Source organism: Tachysurus fulvidraco, chromosome 8 (assembly GCF_022655615.1).
Source record: "Tachysurus fulvidraco isolate hzauxx_2018 chromosome 8, HZAU_PFXX_2.0, whole genome shotgun sequence".
NCBI classification, from domain to species: domain Eukaryota; kingdom Metazoa; phylum Chordata; class Actinopteri; order Siluriformes; family Bagridae; genus Tachysurus; species Tachysurus fulvidraco.
Window position 1 is genome coordinate 2,963,000 of NC_062525.1, and position 24,258 is coordinate 2,987,257.

At 41.5% G+C, this 24,258-nt stretch overlaps 1 protein-coding gene across 2 annotated transcripts in view; it reads left to right on the top strand.

Annotated features, from left to right (window-relative positions):
* Positions 1–21,229, top strand: part of mkxa (mohawk homeobox a) — a 49,919-nt gene extending 28,690 nt beyond the window's left edge. The window contains exons 6-7 of one of the 2 annotated variants that reach the window (XM_027160972.2): positions 13,256–13,289; positions 15,237–21,229. In XM_027160972.2, coding sequence (XP_027016773.1) covers positions 13,256–13,289; positions 15,237–15,429 — 227 coding nt within the window. In that variant the 3' untranslated portion in view covers positions 15,430–21,229. Of the gene's footprint in view, positions 1–13,255; positions 13,290–15,233 lie in introns of both variants that reach the window. The other variant, XM_027160971.2, reaches the window with a different exon arrangement.
* The last annotated feature ends 3,029 nt before the right edge of the window (positions 21,230–24,258 follow it).

Sequence of the window (24,258 nt, forward strand, 5' to 3'; positions counted from 1 at the left end):
AGAATCAACCCCAAGCCAATTGTCAGGACCTTTAGATACACCACCGTTGCATGCGTTGTTTTAATCAACTGTTAACCTGCACCAGGACATCAGGAACATTTTTAGGAACCCATGAAGTTCAAGCCAGGAAACTTTAGGTGCATTTCTATTGCCGACAGCTTTTCAGGAACTTTTCAGCACGCTTCCACTACAAGCACGTTTTTAGACTCCAGTAGCTCTGTGTGTTTATGGTAGGAACCTTTTTACCAAACCTCTGTTTCACCCTTTTAGGCACTTTGTCAGAATTTCAGGAACTTTGTGTGAGAAACATTAGGTAGGTCCGGTGTTGTATAAAGTACTATACAGCAATACTTGAGTAAAAGTACAAGTATCGTACTAGAAAAAGACTTCGGTAGAAGTGAAAGTCACCTTTAAGAATATTACTCAAGTAAAAGTCTTAAAGTATCTGATTTTTACTGTACTTAAGTATCAAAAGTCATTTTCTGATATTTAATGTACTTAAGTATTTGAAGTAAAAGTAAAAAGTAAAATTTCAGTGATTTTCTGTAGGCGCGTAAGAGCAGGGGCGGTTCTAGGGTTTCATCTTTAGGGGTTTTATCCCTCAGTGAGAATTTAAAACAAGAAGAGTTTTATATTATATATTATATGACTACATAGTAAGCCAAAAGTTATGGTGTTATTTAAAATGGCAAAAGTGGACACCAAAATGTTATGCATGATGTAATGATGTCAGTCTCCACTCAGATCAGTTCATGTATGTGTGCGTTCTCTACAAACGGTGTGTCCGATGAACGCAGAACAAATAAATAAACGTTATTTTTATTTAGTATCGAATGGATTGTTCGTATTAATATTTAGTTTGTGCTACAACTCTGGTAATAAGAATACTGACATTTTACCGCTTTCGGTTGCCGTCTTCGCGGCTTTCCACCGATTAACGTTATAGACGTTCTCCGTAGAGCGTGCGGAGCGTAACGCAATCTAGCAGCGGGTTTCAACCGTCCAAACGACTTTCCCAACATTCTTATAAAGCTGCTTTGAGATAATGTCCGATGTTAAAAGCGCGATACGAACAATATCGAATTGAACATTCTAAGAACATATGAAGAACAATTTCCTGCTTTATTTAGAATCCCAGCGAATGACGTTTCTATCCGTCCGTATCGTATGACACGTGAACTCGTATTTAGAACATCGGGAAAAAGTTTACAAATCTTCTCGCAGTTCTCAAATTATTTTTATAGCCAGAAACCACTTTAAAATATCAAACCGATCCCCAGACTACGGAAGACTGCCCTACTTCCAGAACACTAGTTATATGAGTACAATAATAGTTTAGCTTTTAACGATCATTTGAAAACACTTATATCATATCCGGGTCGTTTTGGAGTCGCTGGAGGTTTGAGTTAAAAGCTATTCCATTTAAGTTACAGGCTTTAATGACGGTAACTGTGTTAATAACCGCTGGGATTCTCTGGACTCCAGTTTCAGAACCGTCGGTTTACCTTGACAGTCTGTATAAGCTACAATTAACGCTATCAGAGGGAAACTCTTTGTCCTGTGTCTGATTATTCCCACCTCCACAGGGTAGGATTAATTTGGCCTGACTGCTCCTACTCGAACAGTGAAGCTAAATCAGCCCTTCAAGCTAGTCTATAATTGCTAGGGTTGTTTTTGCTTTTAACACAAGCAACACATGGGAAATGATGTAACCACTACACAACCTCCAGAGAACTCCTACTGTCTTGGGTACCGTTCCATGATGGGAAACAGACTCAGGTACTCCACCAGGGTACACAGAGTCCTGGATTCCGTCCGTAACTGCGATGCGTCGTACCGTTCTGTCCCGCGAATGTAAAAAAAAAGGAAAAAGAAAACGCCAACAGATGATGAGACGCACTCACACTAGATTACCACAGACACAAAGAGTTTCCATTTGGCTCAGGAGAAGATTACTAATTAGAAGACTGTGATTATAAAGTTGTTTACTTCTAATCACTGCAAGGTTTCTGCACGGCTGAACCGCACCGAGCCTGAGCGGAGCTGGCACCGTGTCAGGCTAGTGATGTGCCAGAGATTTAGCGTTACCTGTGTACAGTCTGAAAGGGATTTAAGTGATAACACATCAAGGAAATGTTTTCAGCATGCCTCTCTGCCTCTCTCTCTGTCTTTCTCTCATGTTCTCAGACGTGAGCGTGTACAGATATCTGGCTGAGTCACGGGCCGCTCTCCTCCGGTAGCATTAGGCTGCTGTTTGAAGTCAGCACGTACCGATGGCCGCGATATGGCCGTTTTCCTGCACCAATAACATCGACCCGTCTACAACCGTAATCTAACGCTCCAGATCGTCATTGGAGATGACTAACGCACACGTGCGATAGTCAGGGTTTACTGGTTTATCATTCATTCATTCATAATGCTCCAAATAGTAACAGGGTAACGTTAAAAATGACTCCATTTCCCAGAAGTGTGCATTTATATAGATTCCGGTTTTTATTTAGAAACAAAACTCACTTTGGATCGAGGAATTCGTTCAAGAGTTCGCAAAAGCCGAAAGCTCGGTCTTTGGCGTAAATCAGCATCTGGCCTTACGCTTCCATTATAAGTGAGTTTGTGTTGTCATTTCCTGCGTGTCGAATACGCATGCGGTCCTGGCATGGCGTGTGTGTGTGTGTGTGTGTGTGTGTGTGTGTGTGTGTGTGTGTGTGTGTGTGTGTGTGTGTGTGTGTGGCGCTGATTAGCGTGTTTACTGTCGCCGATAAACACGTAGATGAGAAGATGTTTAAAGCATTCAGATCCTCTTATTATTCTCCAGTCTTTCCACATTAACTTCTACTCAGGCTGTGACCGCACCGAGAGAGCCTGTGATCTGCATGTTTCTTAAATGGGTGTCATTGCGTGTCATCTGGCGGAATCACGACATGCTAAAGCTATGAGCGGTCCGTGTCTGCTCTTAATCTGCTCTGCTGTTTAAACCGGTAGGAGCGGCACGGTGGTGCAGCAGGCAGTGTCTCCACCTCACGGCGTGATCCTGAGCCGAGGTTACTGTGTGGAGCTTTGCTTACGGACTCCGAGTTTGGGTTTCCTCCCGTCTCCTAAACACATGGCGGATGGCGGCTTGTCTCTAGGTGTCTATAGAATGCGTGTGGTAACGGACGTGGACGTGAACGTGTCCCATCCAGCGGCGTGTATTCCAGCCTCACTATTCCATGTAGTGACTCTGACTGTTCAGTCACCTTCAGTTCATCCTCATCGTCATGCATCAATCTGCCTCTTTACATATTGTTACACGTGTCTCGATAGTCGTTTTTATCATTTATAAACTTTTAGGAGACGACACTTCCGTTAAACTGCACGCTGGAGCAGAGATCACGGCTTTCTGTGTGAGGAGGTTTTGGTCCGTTGTTGTCCAGATAAACATCGTGCAGACGGTTGTGTATTTATTTGCTGTTGAGTTTTCTGTTCGAGTTGGACGTGGTGCGATACACACAGGCCCTCGGTTTACAAACAAGAGCTTCTGACCACACATATGTTGTTATTCAGTTCTAACACCAATCAGAATTCTGGTCATCCGGCAGTCTGTATAAACCGTATGGACCAGACAAACGTCTCTCTCACGAGATCTTCTGTATAGTCACACCATACAATAGTCACAATAATATATCCTCTTAGACTAAATAGAAGTTATTAATATTCCATCTGGGGGGCACGGTGGCTTAGCGGTTAGCACGTTCGCTTCACACCTCCAGGGTTGGGGGTTCGATTCCCACCTCCGCCTTGTGTGTGTGGAGTTTGCATGTTCTCCCCGTGCCTCGGGGGTTTCCTCCGGGTACCCCGGTTTCCTCCCCCGGTCCAAAGACATGCATGGTAGGTTGATTGGCATCTCTGGAAAATTGTCCGTAGTGTGTGAGTGTGTGAGTGATTGAGAGTGTGTGTGTGCCCTGTGATGGGTTGGCACTCCGTCCAGGGTGTTATAACCTACCTTTGTTATAGACTCAGACTAGCGAGAGATCTTTTATTCATGCCAATCGTTTTCCTCTTTATTTTAGCAACATGGGTCCGTTAGCCTAAAGGTTCAGGAAACACAAGTATCGACAGACCTAATACGAGGTTAGGGTTAGGGTTAAGGTAAAACGATCGGGGATCCTTTTGCCTTCCTGAATGCATAAATCGTAGGCAGATTAACCAGGAAATACGTCCTGGCAGCTGTAATATATAGCGCACGTATCGTCCGTGTATCTGGGGGACGAGGACTGTGATTTCATCCTTAAATAAATCTAAACACAAATCTCTACTCCCGTGAGCCACCGCATGTTCCTTATTCTGAAAGCTACCGAGAGACTCGATAGATCAATATTCGCACCAGGGCAAATCTGCAATTTCCTTTGCTCCTTTCTTTTCTCTTTTTCTCACAATACTGCCACTGTTTGCTTGCACTTGGTGCTTTCCAGCAAGCGTCAGAGCCCAGAACATGTCACCGCCGTCGACACAGTGAGAGACACGCGAGATGGATGTGTCGAGAGCCGGCCTCTGCAGGATTAAACGAGGACAAGGCTGCACAATTTAGTGCTATAGAAACCAGACAGCGTTGAGTTTTAGACCGGGGGTGAGAGATCGACTAGGTTTTTAGATAAATACCCTGCGGCCACTGTTCTGAGATCTGTCCTGAGATGTGTCGTGCGCGGCCTCGCGGTCTGTTGTCCGAGCGCCGGCCAAACTGTCCCGAAACCCCGGTCATGACCTTCCTCTGCATGCTGCGAGTCATTACTGATAAGCCCGAGTGTCATTACCGAGACCGCAGTCTTTACTCTTGTACCAAAGCCAACACGATGAGAGAAAAACTGAAAGAAACAAAGGAATGAGGGGAGGAAAGGGTAGAAAGAACAAGAGACAGATTAGTTTGGAAAGGACTACAGACGGATTAAAAGGAAACAAAAGAGTCGAAGAGAGACGCGGTAGAAAAAGAAGAGGTGGGATGAGTGAGGAAGTGAGGCAGTCTGGAAAAAAATGGAAACAAGGCCATAGACAGACAAAAAAAAAAAAAAACGAGTTTGTCGAGGAAAAAAAAAGGCCAGAAGCAGTCGACGCTGGCGCAGATGAGAAAGACAGAACGAAAGGTGGGGTTAAGCGACAGAAGAACGGATGAGAAAAAAAGGTGCAAGCCGGAGGGATGGTGGGATTGACGGTGGGTGGAGCAGGTTGGCACGCCGACCTGGCAGATGGGAAAAGCCAACATCCTAAATTCATTCACAGATGCTCGCTGGCATTATTAAAGAACACAGAGCCATTCTTATAACCCTCACATCAGGGAGCGAGTGAAAAAACAAAACAAAAACGAGTGTCTGTCGGTCTGCTGAAGGTATCGTCCACTTCTCTTTGTACACTGAAGGATGTGAGCTTTTTTTTTTTTTTTAAGATCTTCTGAGCTCTTGGAATGTGTTGTACTGTACAGACAAACCTGGTAGTAGTTTGAGATATTGGCAATAACTGGATTTCCCAGCAGCAGCGAGAAGAACCTGGAGATTCAGAGGTTGGTTCGTTCGTTCGGCTGTGACCGAAACGCACTAAAAAAAAAGTCAGCACGACGTCGTGTACTCGTGTTAGGAATGAAAAGAAGCGTCCGTTTTAATACGGCGGCACAGATCGTTCATCCGAACGCGTACTGATGATGAAACCGAGATCGTTTGATATCTTGTATCTTAGACATACGGACATATTATTATATAGACTATTATTAACAACTGAGTAATGCATTTTATCAGGGTATATGAGGACGGATCGGACGCTATATTGTGTAGCTGAATTATTGTGTACGTTTTAAGCTAGTAATTATTAGCACAAGTTAGTCATTCATTCATTCATTCATTCATTCATTCATTCATCTTCTACCGCTTATCCGAACTTCTCGGGTCACCGGGTGTCTGTGCCTATCTCAGGCGTCATCGGGCATCGAGGCAGGATACACCCTGGACGGAGTGCCAACCCATCACAGGGCACACACACACTCTCATTCACTCACACACTCACACACTACGGACAATTTTCCAGAGATGCCAATCAACCTACCATGCATGTCTTCGGACCGGGGGAGGAAACCGGAGTACCCGGAGGAAACCCCCGAGGCACGGGGAGAACATGCAAACTCCACACACACAAGGCGGAGGCGGGAATCGAACCCCCAACCCTGGAGGTGTGAGGCGAACGTGCTAACCGCTAAGCCACTAACACACAAGTTACTAAATAAACCGGTAAAATAATCCTAATAAAACAAACGAAAACAAACCGAAACCTAAATAAATGCCACAACATTCTCAGTGGTCACGGCAGATAAAAGCCACTCGTTTAATCCCAACCTGTTTTTAGACTCTATGTTGGATTTGAACACATTGAAAGGAACCCTTACTGCTACTTTATAACCGCTAGAAGGGAAGAGGAATTCATACCAGGGGATGTATTAAATATATCATTATTACCCTGCCATCCGTCCTTAATACTGACGTGTAAAGATCTACCTCAGAGGAAATCTCCTGTGCTTTATCGTCTCCTCTCAATAAGCCGAGAACGTCAGGTCCGAACCCTTCACGTCAGACAGTATGGTAGCGGAGAGGGCTGAGGTTTGTGAGAGGGCTGAGGTTTGTCTCCATTTTTTTGACGCTCAAAGACTTTTTTTGTCCAAGACTCAACATCCTGTCCAGATTCCATCCGTCTCCAATCCGCCGGAGAGACGAACGAACAGATGGGTTTAGAGTGAGTAAAGTTTCCAGTCTTGGACAAATCAAGGCAATGCCAGTCTCGATGCCATGTCATCTCAGCCTTCACGGTCGTACAAGCGTGAGTGTAAGAACAGGCGTGCAGCTGCAGGAAGGTCTCCGTCAGCTCAGGGGTGGCCCTGTTACCCCGTGCACTCGCGCACGTCTTTAGGTTCAGATGATCCAAACGATTCTAGACCGTGCTTCGTTCTTTCAAACAATATCCGATTGTTGTGTATAAAGCAAGTGTGCGAAACCTGCATCCTCATCTTTTTCTCATTACCCGTTTCCCATTCTTAACGGAAAAATATGGAGAGAGAAGGGGGAGAAAAAAGGCACAGTTTTAAAATTTGTTTCATCCTCGCATGAGAAGGTGACTGGAAGAGAAAGAGAAGACGGGAAGATCCGAAAGGGAGGACACGAGGAAACCGGGTGAAAGGCACTCAGCAATGTACTGTAGGTGGATGAACGTTGGCACGGGGATAAACTACGTAATCTGGCTCGAATCCGGGTGGAGAAACGCTCGCCGCGGAGCGTCTGCTGGGGTCACCGGGATCCCGAGTCAAGAAGGAAGGGACGAGTGGACGAGTGGATTAGATACGCGCTTGTCCGTCCGACTCAATATATACACGTGAAATTCAGGGTCCAGGCCAATCGTATTAAACGTCATACACAAGAGACGAGATCGTTCACTTCAATAGGAAAGATGTGTTTTCTTTGTTCCACAAGATACGGATGAACAGATGACCTCTGGATCGAATCTGAATATCTGTCGCTAAGCGAATAAAGTCGGCTAAATAAACGACTGTGGACATGTCTGCTGTCTGCTGTTTAAAAGGACGACTTGTTGTTTTTTTTTGTCTGTTGGCAGAAAAACTCTCGAGTTTGTTTTTGAGGGTTCAGGAGATAAAACGCCGTATGAGCAAGACGCAGGTCAGCGTACCGTGTCAGACTGATCACTGACTCGTCTCTTACTCATCACGGCGTTGAGTCAGGAGTCCGAGTCAGATTAAACAGTAGATATAAGAACTTGTGTGGCTGATGGTGTAAGTTCCTGACATTAGTGCTGCCATTGGGCTCGGCTCACATGCTGAGGAAAACATATTCGGTCCATGTGAGAGACGACTACAGGTGTAGAAACGTCTCTCTTCTCTCTCTCTGTCTCTCTATTCTCTCTCTCTATTCTCTCTCTCTGTCTCTCTATTCTCTCTCTCTATTCTCTCTCTCTCTCTATTCTCTATTCTCTCTCTCTCCTCTCTCTATTCTCTCTCTCTCTCTCTCTCTCTCTCTCTGTCTCTCTGTTCTCTCTCTATTCTCTCTCTCTCCTCTCTCTCTATCTCTCTTCTCTCTCTCTCTGTCTCTCTCTATTCTCTCTCTCCTTCTCTGTATCTCTCTCTCTGTATTTCTCTCTCTCTCTTCTCTCTCTCTCTGTCTCTCTCTATTCTCTCTCTCCTTCTCTGTATCTCTCTCTCTGTATTTCTCTCTCTCTCTCTCTCTCTCTCTCTCTCTCTCTCTCTCTCTCTCTCTCTCTCTCTCTCTTGTCTCTCTCTGTCTGTCTTGTCCTGCCCCCCCTGCTACTCCCTCTCGCTCTTCGCTCGCTCGCGGAGTCGCGAGATGAGAGAAGATAGAAGAGATATAGGATAGAAGAGATATAGATAGCTGGTCTCGATGCTGCGGCTCACTCTCTCCCTACTTTGCTCGCTTGGTCGCGCTACTGGACTGCTCTGCTCTCTCTCTCTCTCCCCCTTGTCTCGTCTCTGGTCTGCTTCTGCTCTCTCTCTCTCTCTCTCTCTCTCTCTCTCTCTCTCTCTATATATATATATATATATATATATATATATATATATCTCCCCCTTTCTCTCTCTTCTCTCTCTCTCTATCTCTGTCTCTCTTGTCCCCGTCCCCCCCTCTCTCTCAGATGTAGAAACCTCAGAAACACCATCAGGCTTGCTGCTTTTCTCTGGCTGTTTATTCATTTCGATGTTAAATCCAGAGCAGATCGTTATTGTGCTATTTGTCACCGTCAGTGACGAGAGCTCATAGATGTACATTATTATCCCTCCTGCATTCGTTTTTTTCCCCCTCTTCATCGTTCTCTCTCTCTCCTTGGGCGACGTTAAGTGAGCAGGAGCGTTTTGGACCTGCGGTACTGAAAGACCACGATCTGTTTCCCTTCTCCCACTCAGCAGGTTTGCAGAGCAGCTTCCAAATCCCCCGGCGTCCGTATAACGCGGCCCGAGCGTCGACACGCACTCGCAGCCAGTAGCTACGAACACACGCTGCAGAGAAGAAGAAAGACGGACCGAGCACGATAGTAAAACTCAGAGTATCGTGATTTATGACGGGTTTATAATTTCTTTGGCATGGCTGCTGTTTTGAAAAATCGAAGTTTTAGATGTTTTAGGCAACAGAGTTTGGAAAATGCACAGAGTTCCTGTATTCACTTTTTCTGGCCCTTTTTCCTCAAAGCTGTAGGAATGAGCATATTTTGATGGGGACACACAGGTGTGTGTTGATCAGTAATACACACAAATAAGGCATTGACCCAGACACGTGATCTAGTGTCCGTATTCTTTGAAAAAAAAACTGGAATTTCACATGATTGTGCATGAAAATTATTATTATTATTATTACTATTATTATTATTATTATTATTATTACTATTATTATTATTATTATTATTATTATTATTATTATTATTATTATTGTTGTTGTTGTTATTATTATTATTATTATTGTTATTGTTATTATTACTATTATTATTATTATTATTATTATTATTATTATTACTATTATTATTATTATTATTATTATTTCATGTAATTATTCAGACTTAGCAATGTTATTATTTATTTATTTAGTTATACTGTAGGTACGATGTAGGTTTATGCATGAAATGTCACTACACGCCTAAAAAAAATACTTATATTGAGATATTAGCAGCAAATGATTTTAAATATCCGAGGAAAAAGGTTTTCGGCCCGGCGCACGATGGCGTTAACTGTTAACCGTTAGCGCTCGGGTTAATCGTATTCTCTCGAAAAATGCAGTCATTGTTTTGGGTCTAGAATATATCCAGGCTTCATTACTGATACAGGAGAAACAGGAGCAGTGGAGAATATCATAATAGAGTCACAACCTAATAAATGTCTTATTACTAGCTGGACTGCAGAATAAATTATTATTACAGTATTTTGTTATTTATAGCTGAAAAATGACATTGCCTTTGTGAATACAGAAAAATTCCACTCATTCAAAGGGCTGCTTGGAAAGCGTGACTTTAAACACACACACACACACACACACACACACAGAAAGCAATTATCGTGGAGTGTATTTTCAGGGTTGTAAATGGTCTGTGAAACTGTGAATCGAATTATTTTGTTTCTGACACAGAACAGGTTTTGGATGTCCAGTTTCTCTGAGGTGCAGTGAAAGAGAAACAACTGGATTTATTTTGGCTCGACGGCATCAAAGCTGCAAATCTCTCTGTGAGAGCTGACATGGGTTCCATTTTATGAGGGGATGCCTTTAAAGAGAAAGGCACCGAGGGGAGAAATCTCCTCGTTAAATCGGATTTCCCCGATAGTTATTCGCTTCGGATACACGGCTCTTAAAACGTCTATCGGTTATAAAATAAACAAACAATCGAACTCAAAGATCTGTCGATCCTACATGCTAACATTTTGTTGTTGTGTAGCAACACTTCGTTTGATACTTGGCATTTTTCTTCACCTACTTAAAGGTGCGGTCTCCGTTGTTTGAGAAATGCTTTAGAAAACCGAGTCGGGCCGACAAACTAAACAAATGCAGAACTAATGTGTAGCCAATGAGCAGAAAGGGGCGGGGCTTGTAAATATGGGTGGAGAGAGTGTTCAGTGCGCGTGTGTGACATTAGCAGAAAGCGGTTTTAACGTTGACATGGAGAATAAAAACAAAGAAAGAAAGAGAAGAAAGGCTTACGATAAGGACAAGAAGTAGGACGTGTTAATATAGGATCAGCTTTCCAGCGCTGGAGAGAACTGAAGGAGCAGGAAGTTGGCCACATATTCACAGGTCGGAGTTTCCCGAGTCGATAACTCCTGAGCTAAACGCTGTTACTACACAAAACGCGGTTGTAGCTGCCTCTCTACATTACTACGATAGAAAAGAGGTGTTATTTGTGTAGTAACAGCGTTTAGCTCAGGAGTTATTGACTCGGGAAACTCCGACCTGTGAATATGCGGCCGACTTTACTTAAGACGCCGAGGCGCTTTTTTCCTTCTCGATAGGTGAGTAACGTTGGTTTTGCTTTGTTACACAGAACTAATATATGCCTTTGTCCTTTACATCATTATGCTTGTGTGGCATTTTTGCTTGTTTGTTTATCTACAATCGTATTGTTCTTCCCTTCAGCTATGATAAAGACACATTTCTTTCCGTTAGTCGCCTGGGTTACGTATGTATGTGTGGGCGGAGCTATCGATACAGGGGTGGGTTAGGGGCGTGTTTGTTTTGGTGATTACAAATGTCAACATTGGCTTTCAAACAACAGAGACCCCACCTTTAAGACTAATTTCAGCTTTCCTTTATTTGGCATTTGTGCAACTCCAGTCAGTGATTATGGAGAACTAACAAAAGTCTTCGTTAGCTAATTAAGTCATTTAGAATAAATGAGCACACTGCTGTAAATCTAGCATAGAATTTGTTGTTGTTACAAAAACCCCTTTTTTGTCATACTAACTCTTAACAGGGTTTTAGCATGTTAGCTGGATCGTGCTAGCATGAGGCTCAATACGAAACCTTTCCGTAAGTGGCTCGGGTGCTATAAATGTCACATTCCGTATACGACAGTAAGAGAACATTCGTAGACATAAACACGCCGTCATTTTTTTTTTTGCGTCCCACTTCCCCGATACGTCTTCAGGAGGAAGTTATCGTTACTAACCGATCGGCGAACTATCGATTTCTTCACACGCTAAATAGCTATTTGCCATTCAGACACTCTTGACGTGCATTTGATAAAAAATGGTCTGTATGCTGAAGAAAATCATAAAATTGTTAGAGAAAAGAAATATTTATACACGCTCTGACATTTTGGATAATTACGTGTCCTGTGTATAATCTGTCATGAGCTTCATTTATCTCCAGCTCCTTTATGGATGCTGATCTAGAGTGGAGATTAATGAGTGTTTTAAATGGAGATGAGTTGAGGAAGCTGGAGAGAGAGATCTTATGATGGACTGCGGTCTGTTTCTCTCTCTCTCTCTTTCTCTCTTTCTCTCTCTCTCTCTCTCTCTCTCTCTCTTCTCCAAACCAGAACACAGTGTCTTTGTTCAGACCCACAGACCCAGCTCATAACTGATGATAATGTTTGCGCTGTTCCTCTGTGCAGCAGGAACAAGTTTTATTTTGTAGAATATTACAACTTTTTTTTTTTTTTATACAGTAAAATGTGGTTCGGATTATCTAGGAGTTGAAAAGGATTCCGAATTCTCCAACAAGCCGGAGACAGAACGACCGATGAACGTTGCTAACAAACTTTGGGTCCAAGCGTTGAAACTGGAACACGAATGCGAGACGGGTCACTAAGTCACCTGCTGAAAGACGTTGAGCGAGCCAGCGAAGATGGATAAGACAGAGAGAAATAAAGATTTCCATCCAGGCAGCAGAAAATCTCAACATGGATTTCAGAGGAATGTTCGAGTGCTCACTTAAAAAAATATGAAAACATTTCCAAACGTTTTCAAGCCTATTTGGTGGATATTCAGAAGGGGTTGTTAATAGGTGTTTTGGCTACAACATGGTTTCCTAGTGCTGTAAAACCATGACATCTAACGCACCGGGAACGAGAGGATATTCGGTAATCTGCCTCATAGTGACCTGGGGCAGACTTTGCCTGGTAACAGTGTGTGTGCAGACACACACTCTGCACATGTGCTGTCTTTTTGGAGAAGAAATGGGTAGAAGAATGAGATTAGCAGCAGTGCAAGCCAGGCTTTGGGGATGATTAGGTGCTATTTGGCTCTTCCAGAGTCTGGCCAAGGTTTGAATGCTCCATGCTACAGTCCTGATCCAAGAGAGAAGAGAAGGGATGAATGAGAAGGCGAGAACCGAGGTCTCCCGAGAGGACATGCTCAGATTTTTCAGCAGACTTTTTAGGCCCAGATTGTGAGATATAGCCACAGCAGTGTCTGGTCATCTACAGAGCAAGCTATGGAAAAGTAGTAAACGAAACATATGGCAGCTTTAAGACCAGGTATTGGTCAGTCTCAGTGGGGTCAGCTGTTTTAATCCATACAAATCCATATGGTGTGTCTCACATGAACGAGTCAGTCCTCCGAATAATAGTCTGAATCACCTTTTATTCCCCCTTTACGTCAAAACCTTTCATCTACCATCACACACGCACACACACACACCCCACACACACTTCCTCCAAATGAATTTTATTATGCTATCCATCACCATTACCCTGAGGTGAACTGCACTTAACACTTAGCTTTGTTCTGGTGTTGTGTTTGCAGAGGCTGTGGATCATGGATCAACCAAATGTGACAAGTAAGTAGTACATTTAGCTGATTGCACCACAACACACACACACGCACTACTGACGCACTACAAGTGTCTAACCCAAGGCCTGACTATAGAAGCATTTTTATATATTAGTACAATTTAAATATCGACACCTGCCATTAGTCACTCGGGTTCTATAAATCCGACAAACTGCCCAGTTGCTCTTACGATTAGATGGATTTACTGACCTGGACCTGAAATCCACTGAAGGCAAAACCCTCACAGATACACACCCAATCCACCCAATGCACCCAACAAAATCTTTTTTTTTTACCATATAAGAGCTATCTGGAATAACTAAATCAGTGTAATTGTGCTTTTGTACTTTCCATTGCAATCCCTCAAGCTTTTCCATGTTTTGTAATGTTAGAACCTGGAACCAAAATGAACGCCTCGAGTCTAAGGTAGTCTAAGGAGTCTAATGCCTCTTTTCCCCCAGAAAGAACCGGGTGCTGGTTCAGAGCTAGCGCTGGTGCTGGTTCAAAGTTGGTTCCACAAAGTTGGTGTAATCTGTATAAACGGAGGTTGTAATCGATAAAGTACATAACGTTATTTTATCGTTAACACAGAAAAAAATGTAGCCTTAGCATGTAGCTACCTACTATCATGTGTGCTGATAATGTATCATATCGCGGTAAAGTAAAAGTGTATTAAACATTAGTATACTTAAGGTACATTATCTAATGCGCTAACAGTAGCCCCGCCCCCAGCTCCTGACGCAAGCGGTTCTTAAGTCTAGACCAGCAACGTTTTGGTGCTACTTAAGAACCACTTTTCCTGGTTTGGAGCCGATGCTTTGGCGGTCGAAACAGAAAGAACTGGTTCTAAATTAGGCTCTGGCTCCGAACCAGCACTCGAACTGCCTCGGTGGAAAAGGGGCATAAGTAGTTTTATATTAAGACCCAAAGGTTAAACCTCTGGAGTTTCATATGTTTGCCTATTCTCCTTACCAATCTAGCACAAGGACTGTCAGATGTATTGAGACCACTGGTGAACAGCATCCTGCTCTTCATCCTTAGTTTTGCCCCACTCCAGTATTAGACCTGGCCGGACGCTGCAGATTATTTTTCTTTCCTGTTGGAAAGTCCGACTCTGCCACGGTCTCGTGTAGACTGGTATGATAATCCTGACAAAATTTCCCACTCCTTTCTGACGACACGGTGCCACTACGACACGGTGCCACGGCGCCACGGCACCGCGGCGCCACGTCTTAGATGATGAGCAATGTTGGGTTCTGTCAAACATTTCGTTTTGGTCTCATTAGACCAAAGGACCCTTTTTTACATGCTTTCTGGGTCTTAATACTTTCCCACTCTTCCTTTAAGCCCAGCTTTGTGGAGTGTTCAGGAGCTGGGGATCCCTCTAGCTCCTACACGGTTACCCTCAGTCTCCTGTCTTTAACTCTGACCCGGGGTTCTTCCAAGAACAGGTGTATTTCAATTGTGCAAATGTTGAGTCCAGTCGATCGATTTTGTGACTTCTGATGGCAAATTGATTACACCTAAGTATCATGTCTTATCCGTGTTGAATCACGATGTACTATGCGATCAACTCCATTTCAGGTCCGGGTTGTAACACCTACAAACGGTTCAAGGTTCTGAACCAACTAGCATCGGGTCTAAATTATCAATAGCTGCGGCCTTCGATCTTATCCGCAAAGGGCGGCCAAATTGGAGGCACACGATATTTGATCGGAGAGAAAAATGAAACATTTAAACATGTCCAACTCACTATTGCTAATAGTTACCATGAAGATAACTGGAATAAACAAGAGCATGGAACATATAAATTTAGCAGTGAATTAAGTTCCAAAATGAATCAGGCCTACAAACGATTACTTTAAGTTGAAGTTCAACATTTATATGCTACATCATAGCCGGTGTTCCAGTGTCTCACAGATGTTTTGTATGGAAACGTGTGTGTCTTCAGCAGCGTCATGCCGAAGGAAAAAGGACGTGGGAAAGACGACACGTACTGGCGAGAGATCAACGCAGCCATGGCCCTGACCAACCTGGCCAAGCCTAAGGACGGTGCTCCTGCTGGCACCACCAGCTGCATCATCCAGAAATCCTCCCATATAGCTGAAATCAAAACTGTCAAAGTACCCATCATGCACAAGTACTAGCAACCTTCTCGTATGGGATTCAACACAACGTGACTTTCTTAACTTTTGGAATTTGCATATTTGTATTTGTTTATATTTTGTTGTACTTATGAATATGAAGTAGACTAATATTTTTTGTGTGTGTGTGCGTGTGTATGTGCTTTAATTTGGAGTTGTTATACTGCCCTGAAATGCAGCACTTCGTCGTTTCGAGGTTTGTGCCTTTTTCTATGCACAAGCGCTTTTCAAGTGTTGATGATAACGGTATTGCAGAACGAGACACTTTTGCATTGTTAACTTATTTTGATACGACTTTTTTTTGTACTCTGTTCTATCATGCCAAAGTGCCTTCGTGTAAACTGAAAAAAAAAGGAGAAGCGCACATCTTTTACGTGACATTCCCTGCTGCAGTTCCTGGAGTTTTTCTAAAGTTTCACAATATTTATACACTGCCCGATGTTCAGAATGATCATGTATTGTGTCATGTTTACACCATTTTCATAATAGGATCCGGTCAGTGATTCGTCACTAACGGTACAATCAGACACAACCGCTTAACGTCAGCATCGCTTCCTAAGTTAAAATAACTCTAAGGCTTTCCTTTTTTTACTTTTAGACTTATTAACCTGTCAAGCATCTTCACACATGAGCTAGTTATTATTTTCAACCCAGATCACAAGCAAGCTTTCATAAACACACTATGAAAATGTTTGTGCTTTGCTTTCCAAAGCCTGTAGTCGTTGTAATTACGACTAGGCTGCCAAGATGGCCGCCGCGACGTATCCTGCGGTCGTTTGGGGCATTACTTATACACGTCCTATGAAATACAAACATATATCGTATAGATATATCATGTGTCACTGTGTCCACAACCGACTAAAACTAGTGCTGTGTCTTTAATTAGATTCTCATGTTATTGACAGTAATAGAGTACTAACACTAGCCAGTTGTCCTATTAGGGTTAGAGCTTCAATTTAAAAAACCTCACATGTAGCCTTCGAACCTGCCCAGTGTTTTGTCTCGTATACCAGTCTTTCAGATTTGAGGTCTGAAAAGGTCGAGATGCAGTTCATGACGACGAAAGCGACGACTGCAGGAAGATTTATAGAGAATCGGTGTTTAACATTTTACAGTTAAAATCTAGTGGATTTAATAGTCTCTTTGGTTCATAAGTTAAAATTGGATCTAGTGGATTTAATAGTCTCATTGGTTCATAAGTTAAAATTGGATCTAGTGGATTTAATAGTCTCTTTGGTTCATAAGTTAAAATTGGATCTAGTGGATTTAATCGTCTCTTCGATTCATAAGTTAAAATATGATCTAGTGGATTTAATAGTCTCTTCAGTTAATAAGTTAAAATTGGATCTAGTGGATTTAATAGTCTCTTCGGTTAATAAGTTAAAATTGGATCTAGTGGATTTAATAGTCTCTTCGGTTCATAAGTTAAAATTGGATCTAGTGGATTTAAGAGTCTCTTCGGTTCATAAGTTAAAATTGGATCTAGTGGATTTAATAGTCTTGTTGGTTCATAAGTTAAAATTGGATCTAGTGGATTTAATAGTCTTGTTGGTTCATAAGTTAAAATTGGATCTAGTGGATTTAATAGTCTCTTCGGTTAATAAGTTAAAATTGGATCTAGTGGATTTAATAGTCTCTTCGGTTCATAAGTTAAAATTGGATCTAGTGGATTTAATAGTCTCTTTGCTTCATAAGTCAAAATTGGATCTAGTGGATTTAATAGTCTCGTTGGTTGATAAGTTAAAATTGGATCTAGTGGATTTAATAGTCTCTTTGGTTCATAAGTTAAAATTGGATCTAGTGGATTTAATAGTCTCATTGGTTCATAAGTTAAAATTGGATCTAGTGGATTTAATAGTCTCTTTGGTTCATAAGTTAAAATTGGATCTAGTGGATTTAATCGTCTCTTCGATTCATAAGTTAAAATATGATCTAGTGGATTTAATAGTCTCTTCAGTTAATAAGTTAAAATTGGATCTAGTGGATTTAATAGTCTCTTCGGTTAATAAGTTAAAATTGGATCTAGTGGATTTAATAGTCTCTTCGGTTCATAAGTTAAAATTGGATCTAGTGGATTTAAGAGTCTCTTCGGTTCATAAGTTAAAATTGGATCTAGTGGATTTAATAGTCTTGTTGGTTCATAAGTTAAAATTGGATCTAGTGGATTTAATAGTCTTGTTGGTTCATAAGTTAAAATTGGATCTAGTGGATTTAATAGTCTCTTCGGTTAATAAGTTAAAATTGGATCTAGTGGATTTAATAGTCTCTTCGGTTCATAAGTTAAAATTGGATCTAGTGGATTTAATAGTCTCTTCGCTTCATAAGTCAAAATTGGATCTAGTGGATTTAATAGTCTCGTTGGTTGATAAGTTAAAATTGGATCTAGTGGATTTAATAGTCTCTTTGGTTCATAAGTTAAAATTGGATCTAGTGGATTTAATAGTCTCTTCGGTTCATAAGTTGAAATCGGATCTAGTGGATTTAATAGTCTCTTCGGTTAATAAGGTATGCAGACGTGGTTGTGAAATTCTGCATGCAAAGTCACGTCATTAATAAAAACAGGACGAGGTGTTAAGTTTGCTAAATACGTATGTGCATCGCTTGCTATGTGAAGTGTAAGATTGGACATGGTTAGCTGCAGCTGCTCGACTACAGCAAAAGTCAAGTTTTAGTGTTTTACTTTTCGGAGTATGTCATGCAATAGAATGGAAATAACCGCTACGAAGTAACTCTATATCCGATGACCTCGCTACTGCTCATTCGGCTGGACATCGAGTAAACGATTTCCTTCTGCTTTAGTAGGGCAGAACAGTTTAGTTAGCCGGATATGCTTTCAAATTTAGACTCAGTGTTTAAGAACAAGTGCCTAATTCTTATTTTTATTGTAAATAATAAAATAGTATCCTACTTTGGCATATAAAGTACCGTTCCAATAGGTAACGACATAACCAGCAATAACCGAGCATATAGATTTGCTTATGAACTCTGTGCTTGCTGACTGATGCCAACACTATGCCATCCTGCACCCGGGTCATGTTTGGAGTTTATGCATTTTCTCTCAGATACTCCAGGATACAGATCAAAATCACCTTAAGTGCCTCTAGGAAAAGACCGACTGCCTTAGACGTGTCTGTTTACCGTGAATAACCCATGCACAAAATGGATATAACACATGGTGTTAAATTGCTATGATATGACTCAGTAAGACATATGTCCATGCACACACACACACACACACGCACACACACACACACACACACATACACATAAGGCTGTAATTATAACATGTGGCTACAATTATAATACTGGTTTGTCTCTTTAAGAGATAATTTATCTATCATCTGCCAACACCAGGGAAAGTTCTGTCAGCATCAACTGTTTAATGTAATGGTGCTTTAATGCAACGTGAGCCTGATTCCTGCAGACACACATGGTATTGTTCAACGAGCACATGTGCCAACCATGCCATTTATTATTACTCTTACCGACACCGTGTCCTCCCATTCTAGCGGCTAGCTGACTAATAAAGCCAAAAAATACTCTGCGTTAAATGTTAAATTCGGTCATTTAAATTAGCGAAGTGGGAACAACACGATTTTTCACGAGTCTTGAAGTACAGGTTTTAAGGCAAGAGATGGAGAAATCTCAAGACCGACATCTCAAGTCATATCCTGATTAATGGCAGATAAACTTTTGTTTAAAGAAAAAAAAAAAGACTAAAATCATTTCCCTAGTAAAAGCAGTCAATTCCTGAGAATAAAACAAATAAGTGTCATGTCATGTCCCAAGTCTGAAGAACAAGCCTCAAGTCAAGTCCCAAGTACTTGGTTATTTCCTGAGTCAAGACAGACAATTCCAAGAAAAGGTAGACATACCAAGTCTTATCAAGTTATAAATAAAGATAGAAGTAAAGATGGAATCTCAAGTCATATCCTAATTAAAGACAAGTTTCAACCAGTCTCAAGTCAAATGGATTAAAGTTGTACAAGCGCCAAGTCTCAAGTTAAAATCTTAAGTCCTGAGAAACTTGATGACTTGACTTGATTTCTCAAGTCATCATAAATATTAACAGATAAGCACTAAGTTACTTCCTGAGTAAGGACAATTACAGAATCAAGTCCAAAGTAAGTTCTGTTAAATTTCATGTCCACTTGAGAAAATGTAGAAAGTCTCAAGAATAGAAATACAAGTCTTAAGTCATTCAAGTCATGTCCCAAGTCTCAGGAATTGAAATACAAGTCTTAAGTCATTAAGGTCATGTCCCAAGTCTCAAGAGTAGAAATACAAGTCTTACGTCATTAAGGTCATGTCCCAAGTCTCAAGAATAGAAACACAAGTGTTAAGTCATTAAAGTCATGTCCCAAGTCTCAAGAATAGAAATACAAGTCTTAAGTCATTCAAGTCATGTCCCAAGCAAAAGACAAACAAGTCTCAAATTCCAAGTAAAGACAGACACGGCTCAAGTCGAATCCATGGTCAAGTCACTTCCCATGTAAAGACAGACAAATCCCAATGAAGTCCATTTCCACATATAAAATTAGCAACAATGAAGAAATCAAAGTCTTTAAAAGTAAAATGACCAGAGTTTCCTTTACTAGACAGTCAAGGTCACGGCCAAAAGGGACTTTTACCTTGTTATCAGTATTATTATTGTAATAAATATGTTGTCTTCTCATATGTTCCTGTTTAAGCAGCAGAAATCTTGGCCCACTATATAGAAAACATGCAGCTGGTGAGAATTAAAGCTCAAATTGATGTTTACAAGATGTTAGAAACAGACATCTATGTTTTCTGAAAAGAAACACCACTTCAGTGTTATTTCAGTTTCCGACCGTAAACGTTTTGTGCGTCCGTGCTGCGATCCGCCCGTACGTACGGCGGAGACGTTTACTAAGATCGCGTCGGACGAGAATGACATCATTACGTATTTATGCAAAGCACGCGAACAGGACAAAGACAGGGCCACGTCATGAGAGACAGCGATACCAGATGAAGGTTGTACATGTATACCATATCGCACTGGTGCATGTATTTTTTTTTTCTTTATGCCTTCTTGGCCTTATGTCTGACAGAAATCACCAGTCTCGTGGTGAGAAAGGCCAAAGATTTATCTGTAAAACATGCATGCGCTCAGCCCGGATCTAGTCAAACACACGCATGTCTTTCTTCTCCTTCAAACTGAAACATTCCAGTCCATTCACTGATGCTGCTGGTAAGAGTGTCTCACCTCTGAGTCAGAAGACAATTTGGAAAGCCAACATCCTCCATTTTTACTCAGGAGGGAAATTCCGTGATGCTTTAAATGAACTCCGATGAACTTTTATGGACCAAGGTGAAAGGAAGATGTTGCAAGCGAAGACATCTGTCATCCGGAATGGATCTTTTTTTTATTTTTATTTTATTTTATTTTATTTTTATCCTGAACCTCCAGTTTTGTACTGTAATTTGTTTCGGGTTCAGTTTAATTATTCCCCCGGACAATATTACTTGCTTTCGAAAGATGATGACGGACAAAAGGCGATTGTTGCTTCAGAACATCTTTAAATTATTATGGACTGTTAAAAAAAAAGAAAAAAAAAAAAGAACTGGTGATGATAGCCTAATTTTTTTTAAACCGTTAAGTTATATACATGTATATCTATTTTTTTTTCTTTTGTTTCTTCAGAGACTGGATGTTTATCCAATGACCAAATGCATAATATCACATTTATTCTCTGTTTTTTTTTTTTTTTTTATTTCTCCTCCCATCCCCAGGAACTATGTTTACTTTCAAAGAAGAATGAATAAACATTTGAAGATGTGACATTTATGGACTATTAAGACTATAAACTACTTATACGTTAAAAAATGTTAATAGTAATCTTTACCGTTACTAACGAATCACTCCCATTACCGATGAGCTAATACTTCACACACATACATTTTTAATATCTGGATATTTTATCCCTAATAAATCATTTTAGACTTCATAGCCGATGTATTAAAATGGGTGATGTCATTAAATGTGTAACGACAAACCGATCCTTTACACCGAGACGTTAAGTTTGACCTGAAACACTAAACAAACATTGGCTACTTTCTCACCATCTTGTAGCCTTAGGATAGTCCATACGTTGGCTACGATCCTCAAATGCTAATATGCAGTTTTAAGGTTGGTGCTGATATTGAAATGAAACAATCGAGCCATCAAGCTGTTGGACGACGATTGTATAGGAAAATTGTGTAGTCTGTAAAATTTCCCTTCATTGGATCTAAAAGTCCCAAACCTGTTCCAACATGACAATGCAGATCCATAAAGACATGACTTTCGAAGGTAGGTATGATCAAATGTCTTGCCTAGACCTGAGATCAAGCCCTCTTAACACCTTTGGTATGAAATTGGGAAGAACTGAATTTGTACCTGAACGTTTTGGTGCTACTTAAGAACCACTTTTCCTGGTTCGGAGCCGATGCTTTGGCAGTCGAAACAGAAAGAACTGGTTCTAAATTAGGCTCTGGCTCCGAACCAGCACTCGAACTGCCTCGGTGGAAAAGGGGCATTAGGGTCTTGTTCAGTGAGGAAAAGGACGGAGCGGGAGATCGACAGGCGGATCAGTGTATCCTCTGCAGTGATGCGGTCGATATACCGGTCTGTTATGGTAAAGAAAGGCCTCCTGGACGCCTCCCTGGGGAGGTGTTCCGAGCATGTCCAACCGGGAGGAGGCCCCGGGGAAGACCGAGGACATGCTTGAGGGACTCGGTATTCCCCCGGAAGAGCTGGAGGAAGTGTCTGCGGAGAGGGAAGTCTGGGCATCCCTAAGGGTTCGGAGTCAGACACTCTAACCATTAGGCCACGACTTCCCAAAACTGGAAAACTGGACAATCTGAAGGAGCAAAATACTGCACATACAATAGCTCAAGCTCAGAATCAAACTTATAAACTGTTGTATAAAGGACATTATTTACATTGACATTATTTACATTGACATTATTTCCTGTCCAGTTTCAGCCAAATAAGGATGAGGTTCACATCTGAGCCTGGTTCCTCTCAAGGTTTCATATCACTCATATCATATCAGGGAGTTTTTCTTTGCTAACCTCACCTCTGGCTTGTTTATTAGGTGTTACAGGTAACTTCATTTTAAAATGTACCTTTTTTTAAAAAAAATCTGTTTCTATGCTTCTGTAAAGCTGCTTTAAGACAATGTGAATTGTTAAGAGTTAGACAAATAAATTGAATTGAATTGCATTAAATAGTACCGGGAACCCTGGAGCTGTAAGGTACTCGCAGTGTACTCGGTGTGTCGTCATGTTTGGGCAAATATCACACTGGTAATATTTTATTCTGCCTTGCTAATATAACCAGAGCAGGCAGATAATGGAATATTGAAAATAGCATGTAGACAGACTACTGTGTAAAAATCCTTCTGACAAAGTTTTTAATTCCACCCAAAACAAACACGGTGTCCATGTGGCCGCCGCTCCGAGCTCCGAGTGTGTGGAGAGTGTATACAGAGCAAAATCCGCTACTCGAACAGCTAAACAAACAAATCAGTCAAATCCATTTTCCTTCAGACCTCACGAGAAAGGCTTGTTTAAATTAAAGAGAACTATTGTGCGTTTCAGAATTGTATTATTCAGAGAGCGGATATAATTAGCTGAGGTTTACATGCTGCCTGAATTCTGATGACAGCGGCAGCTCAGACATGTTAAAAGACACATGAAGTTTTTTGGACTGTCTAGTTTGCTTTCATAATTTAACGCTAACACGCACGTTCGTGTACGATATCCTTCTCTATGTACTCGTCCGCTAGGTTGTGTGCAAATCTTCTTTCTCCCTCTCTCTTGCCCTTCACCCTCTTCCTCTTTAGTTAATGACTCTACCATTCTGTTTGGCTTACCGCAAAATCTGCACAAAGCCCATGAACTAGCATACCGACTATCCGAAAGAGCCCGTGCCAGAGAGAAGGCAATTGCCTCGATGCCTCGCTGTACATTCTCTGTACTAATCCGTCTCTGAACGTTTTAGCCACAAAGGGTCCTGTAACCAATGGCTGTAGAGACAGCGATGACTAGTAACACCAAGACACCACAGCTGACTGTGAGCAGAAATTATGTGGAATCAATTTAGTCTGTTCCATAAGTCGCTAACCAAAGGGTGGGATATTGATATTACATCACGACGCATAGCCGCTTTACTTTTTGTTTGAGGCTCCGGTATTCGGTTACTGAAATTTCTATTTTTTCTTCCACATGATGTTAATCAGTCCACATCTGGCAGTAATTTGATGGAGAGCAGCATTGTCATGGACTTATAGATGTACACAGTGTTAGGCTGAACACGAGTGACATCGTCCAACTCGATCCCGATCTTGCAATTCTATTACCGACGTCTGTTAAAAAATGGTCTTCCAGAAAGTTAAGATCAACTTTAAGATCATCTTCATTGTGTTTTGTTAATAAGTGATTGCTTGGCCTGTTATGCATCCTATATGAACCTCAATAACCTGCAGTCTTGTAGAGTTGGGCAACAAAACATCTTTCTCTGATGCATCTTAACTTGTCCGTTCTGACAAGCCGATAAAGCCACGGATAGTTAAAGATGAACTGGGGTTTAAAAAAGGAAAATAAACTGACGTGTCAAACTTTCCAGGGAAGTCGTGGCTTAGTGGTTAGATAGACTGACTCCTAACCATAAGGTTGTGGGTTCGAATCTCGGGCCAGCAATACCACGACTGAGGTGCCCTTGAGCAAGGCACCGAACCCCCCAACTGCTCCCCGGGCGCCGCAGCATAAATGGCTGCCCACTGCTCCGGGTGTGTGTTCACGGTGTGTGTGTGTGTGCACTTTGGA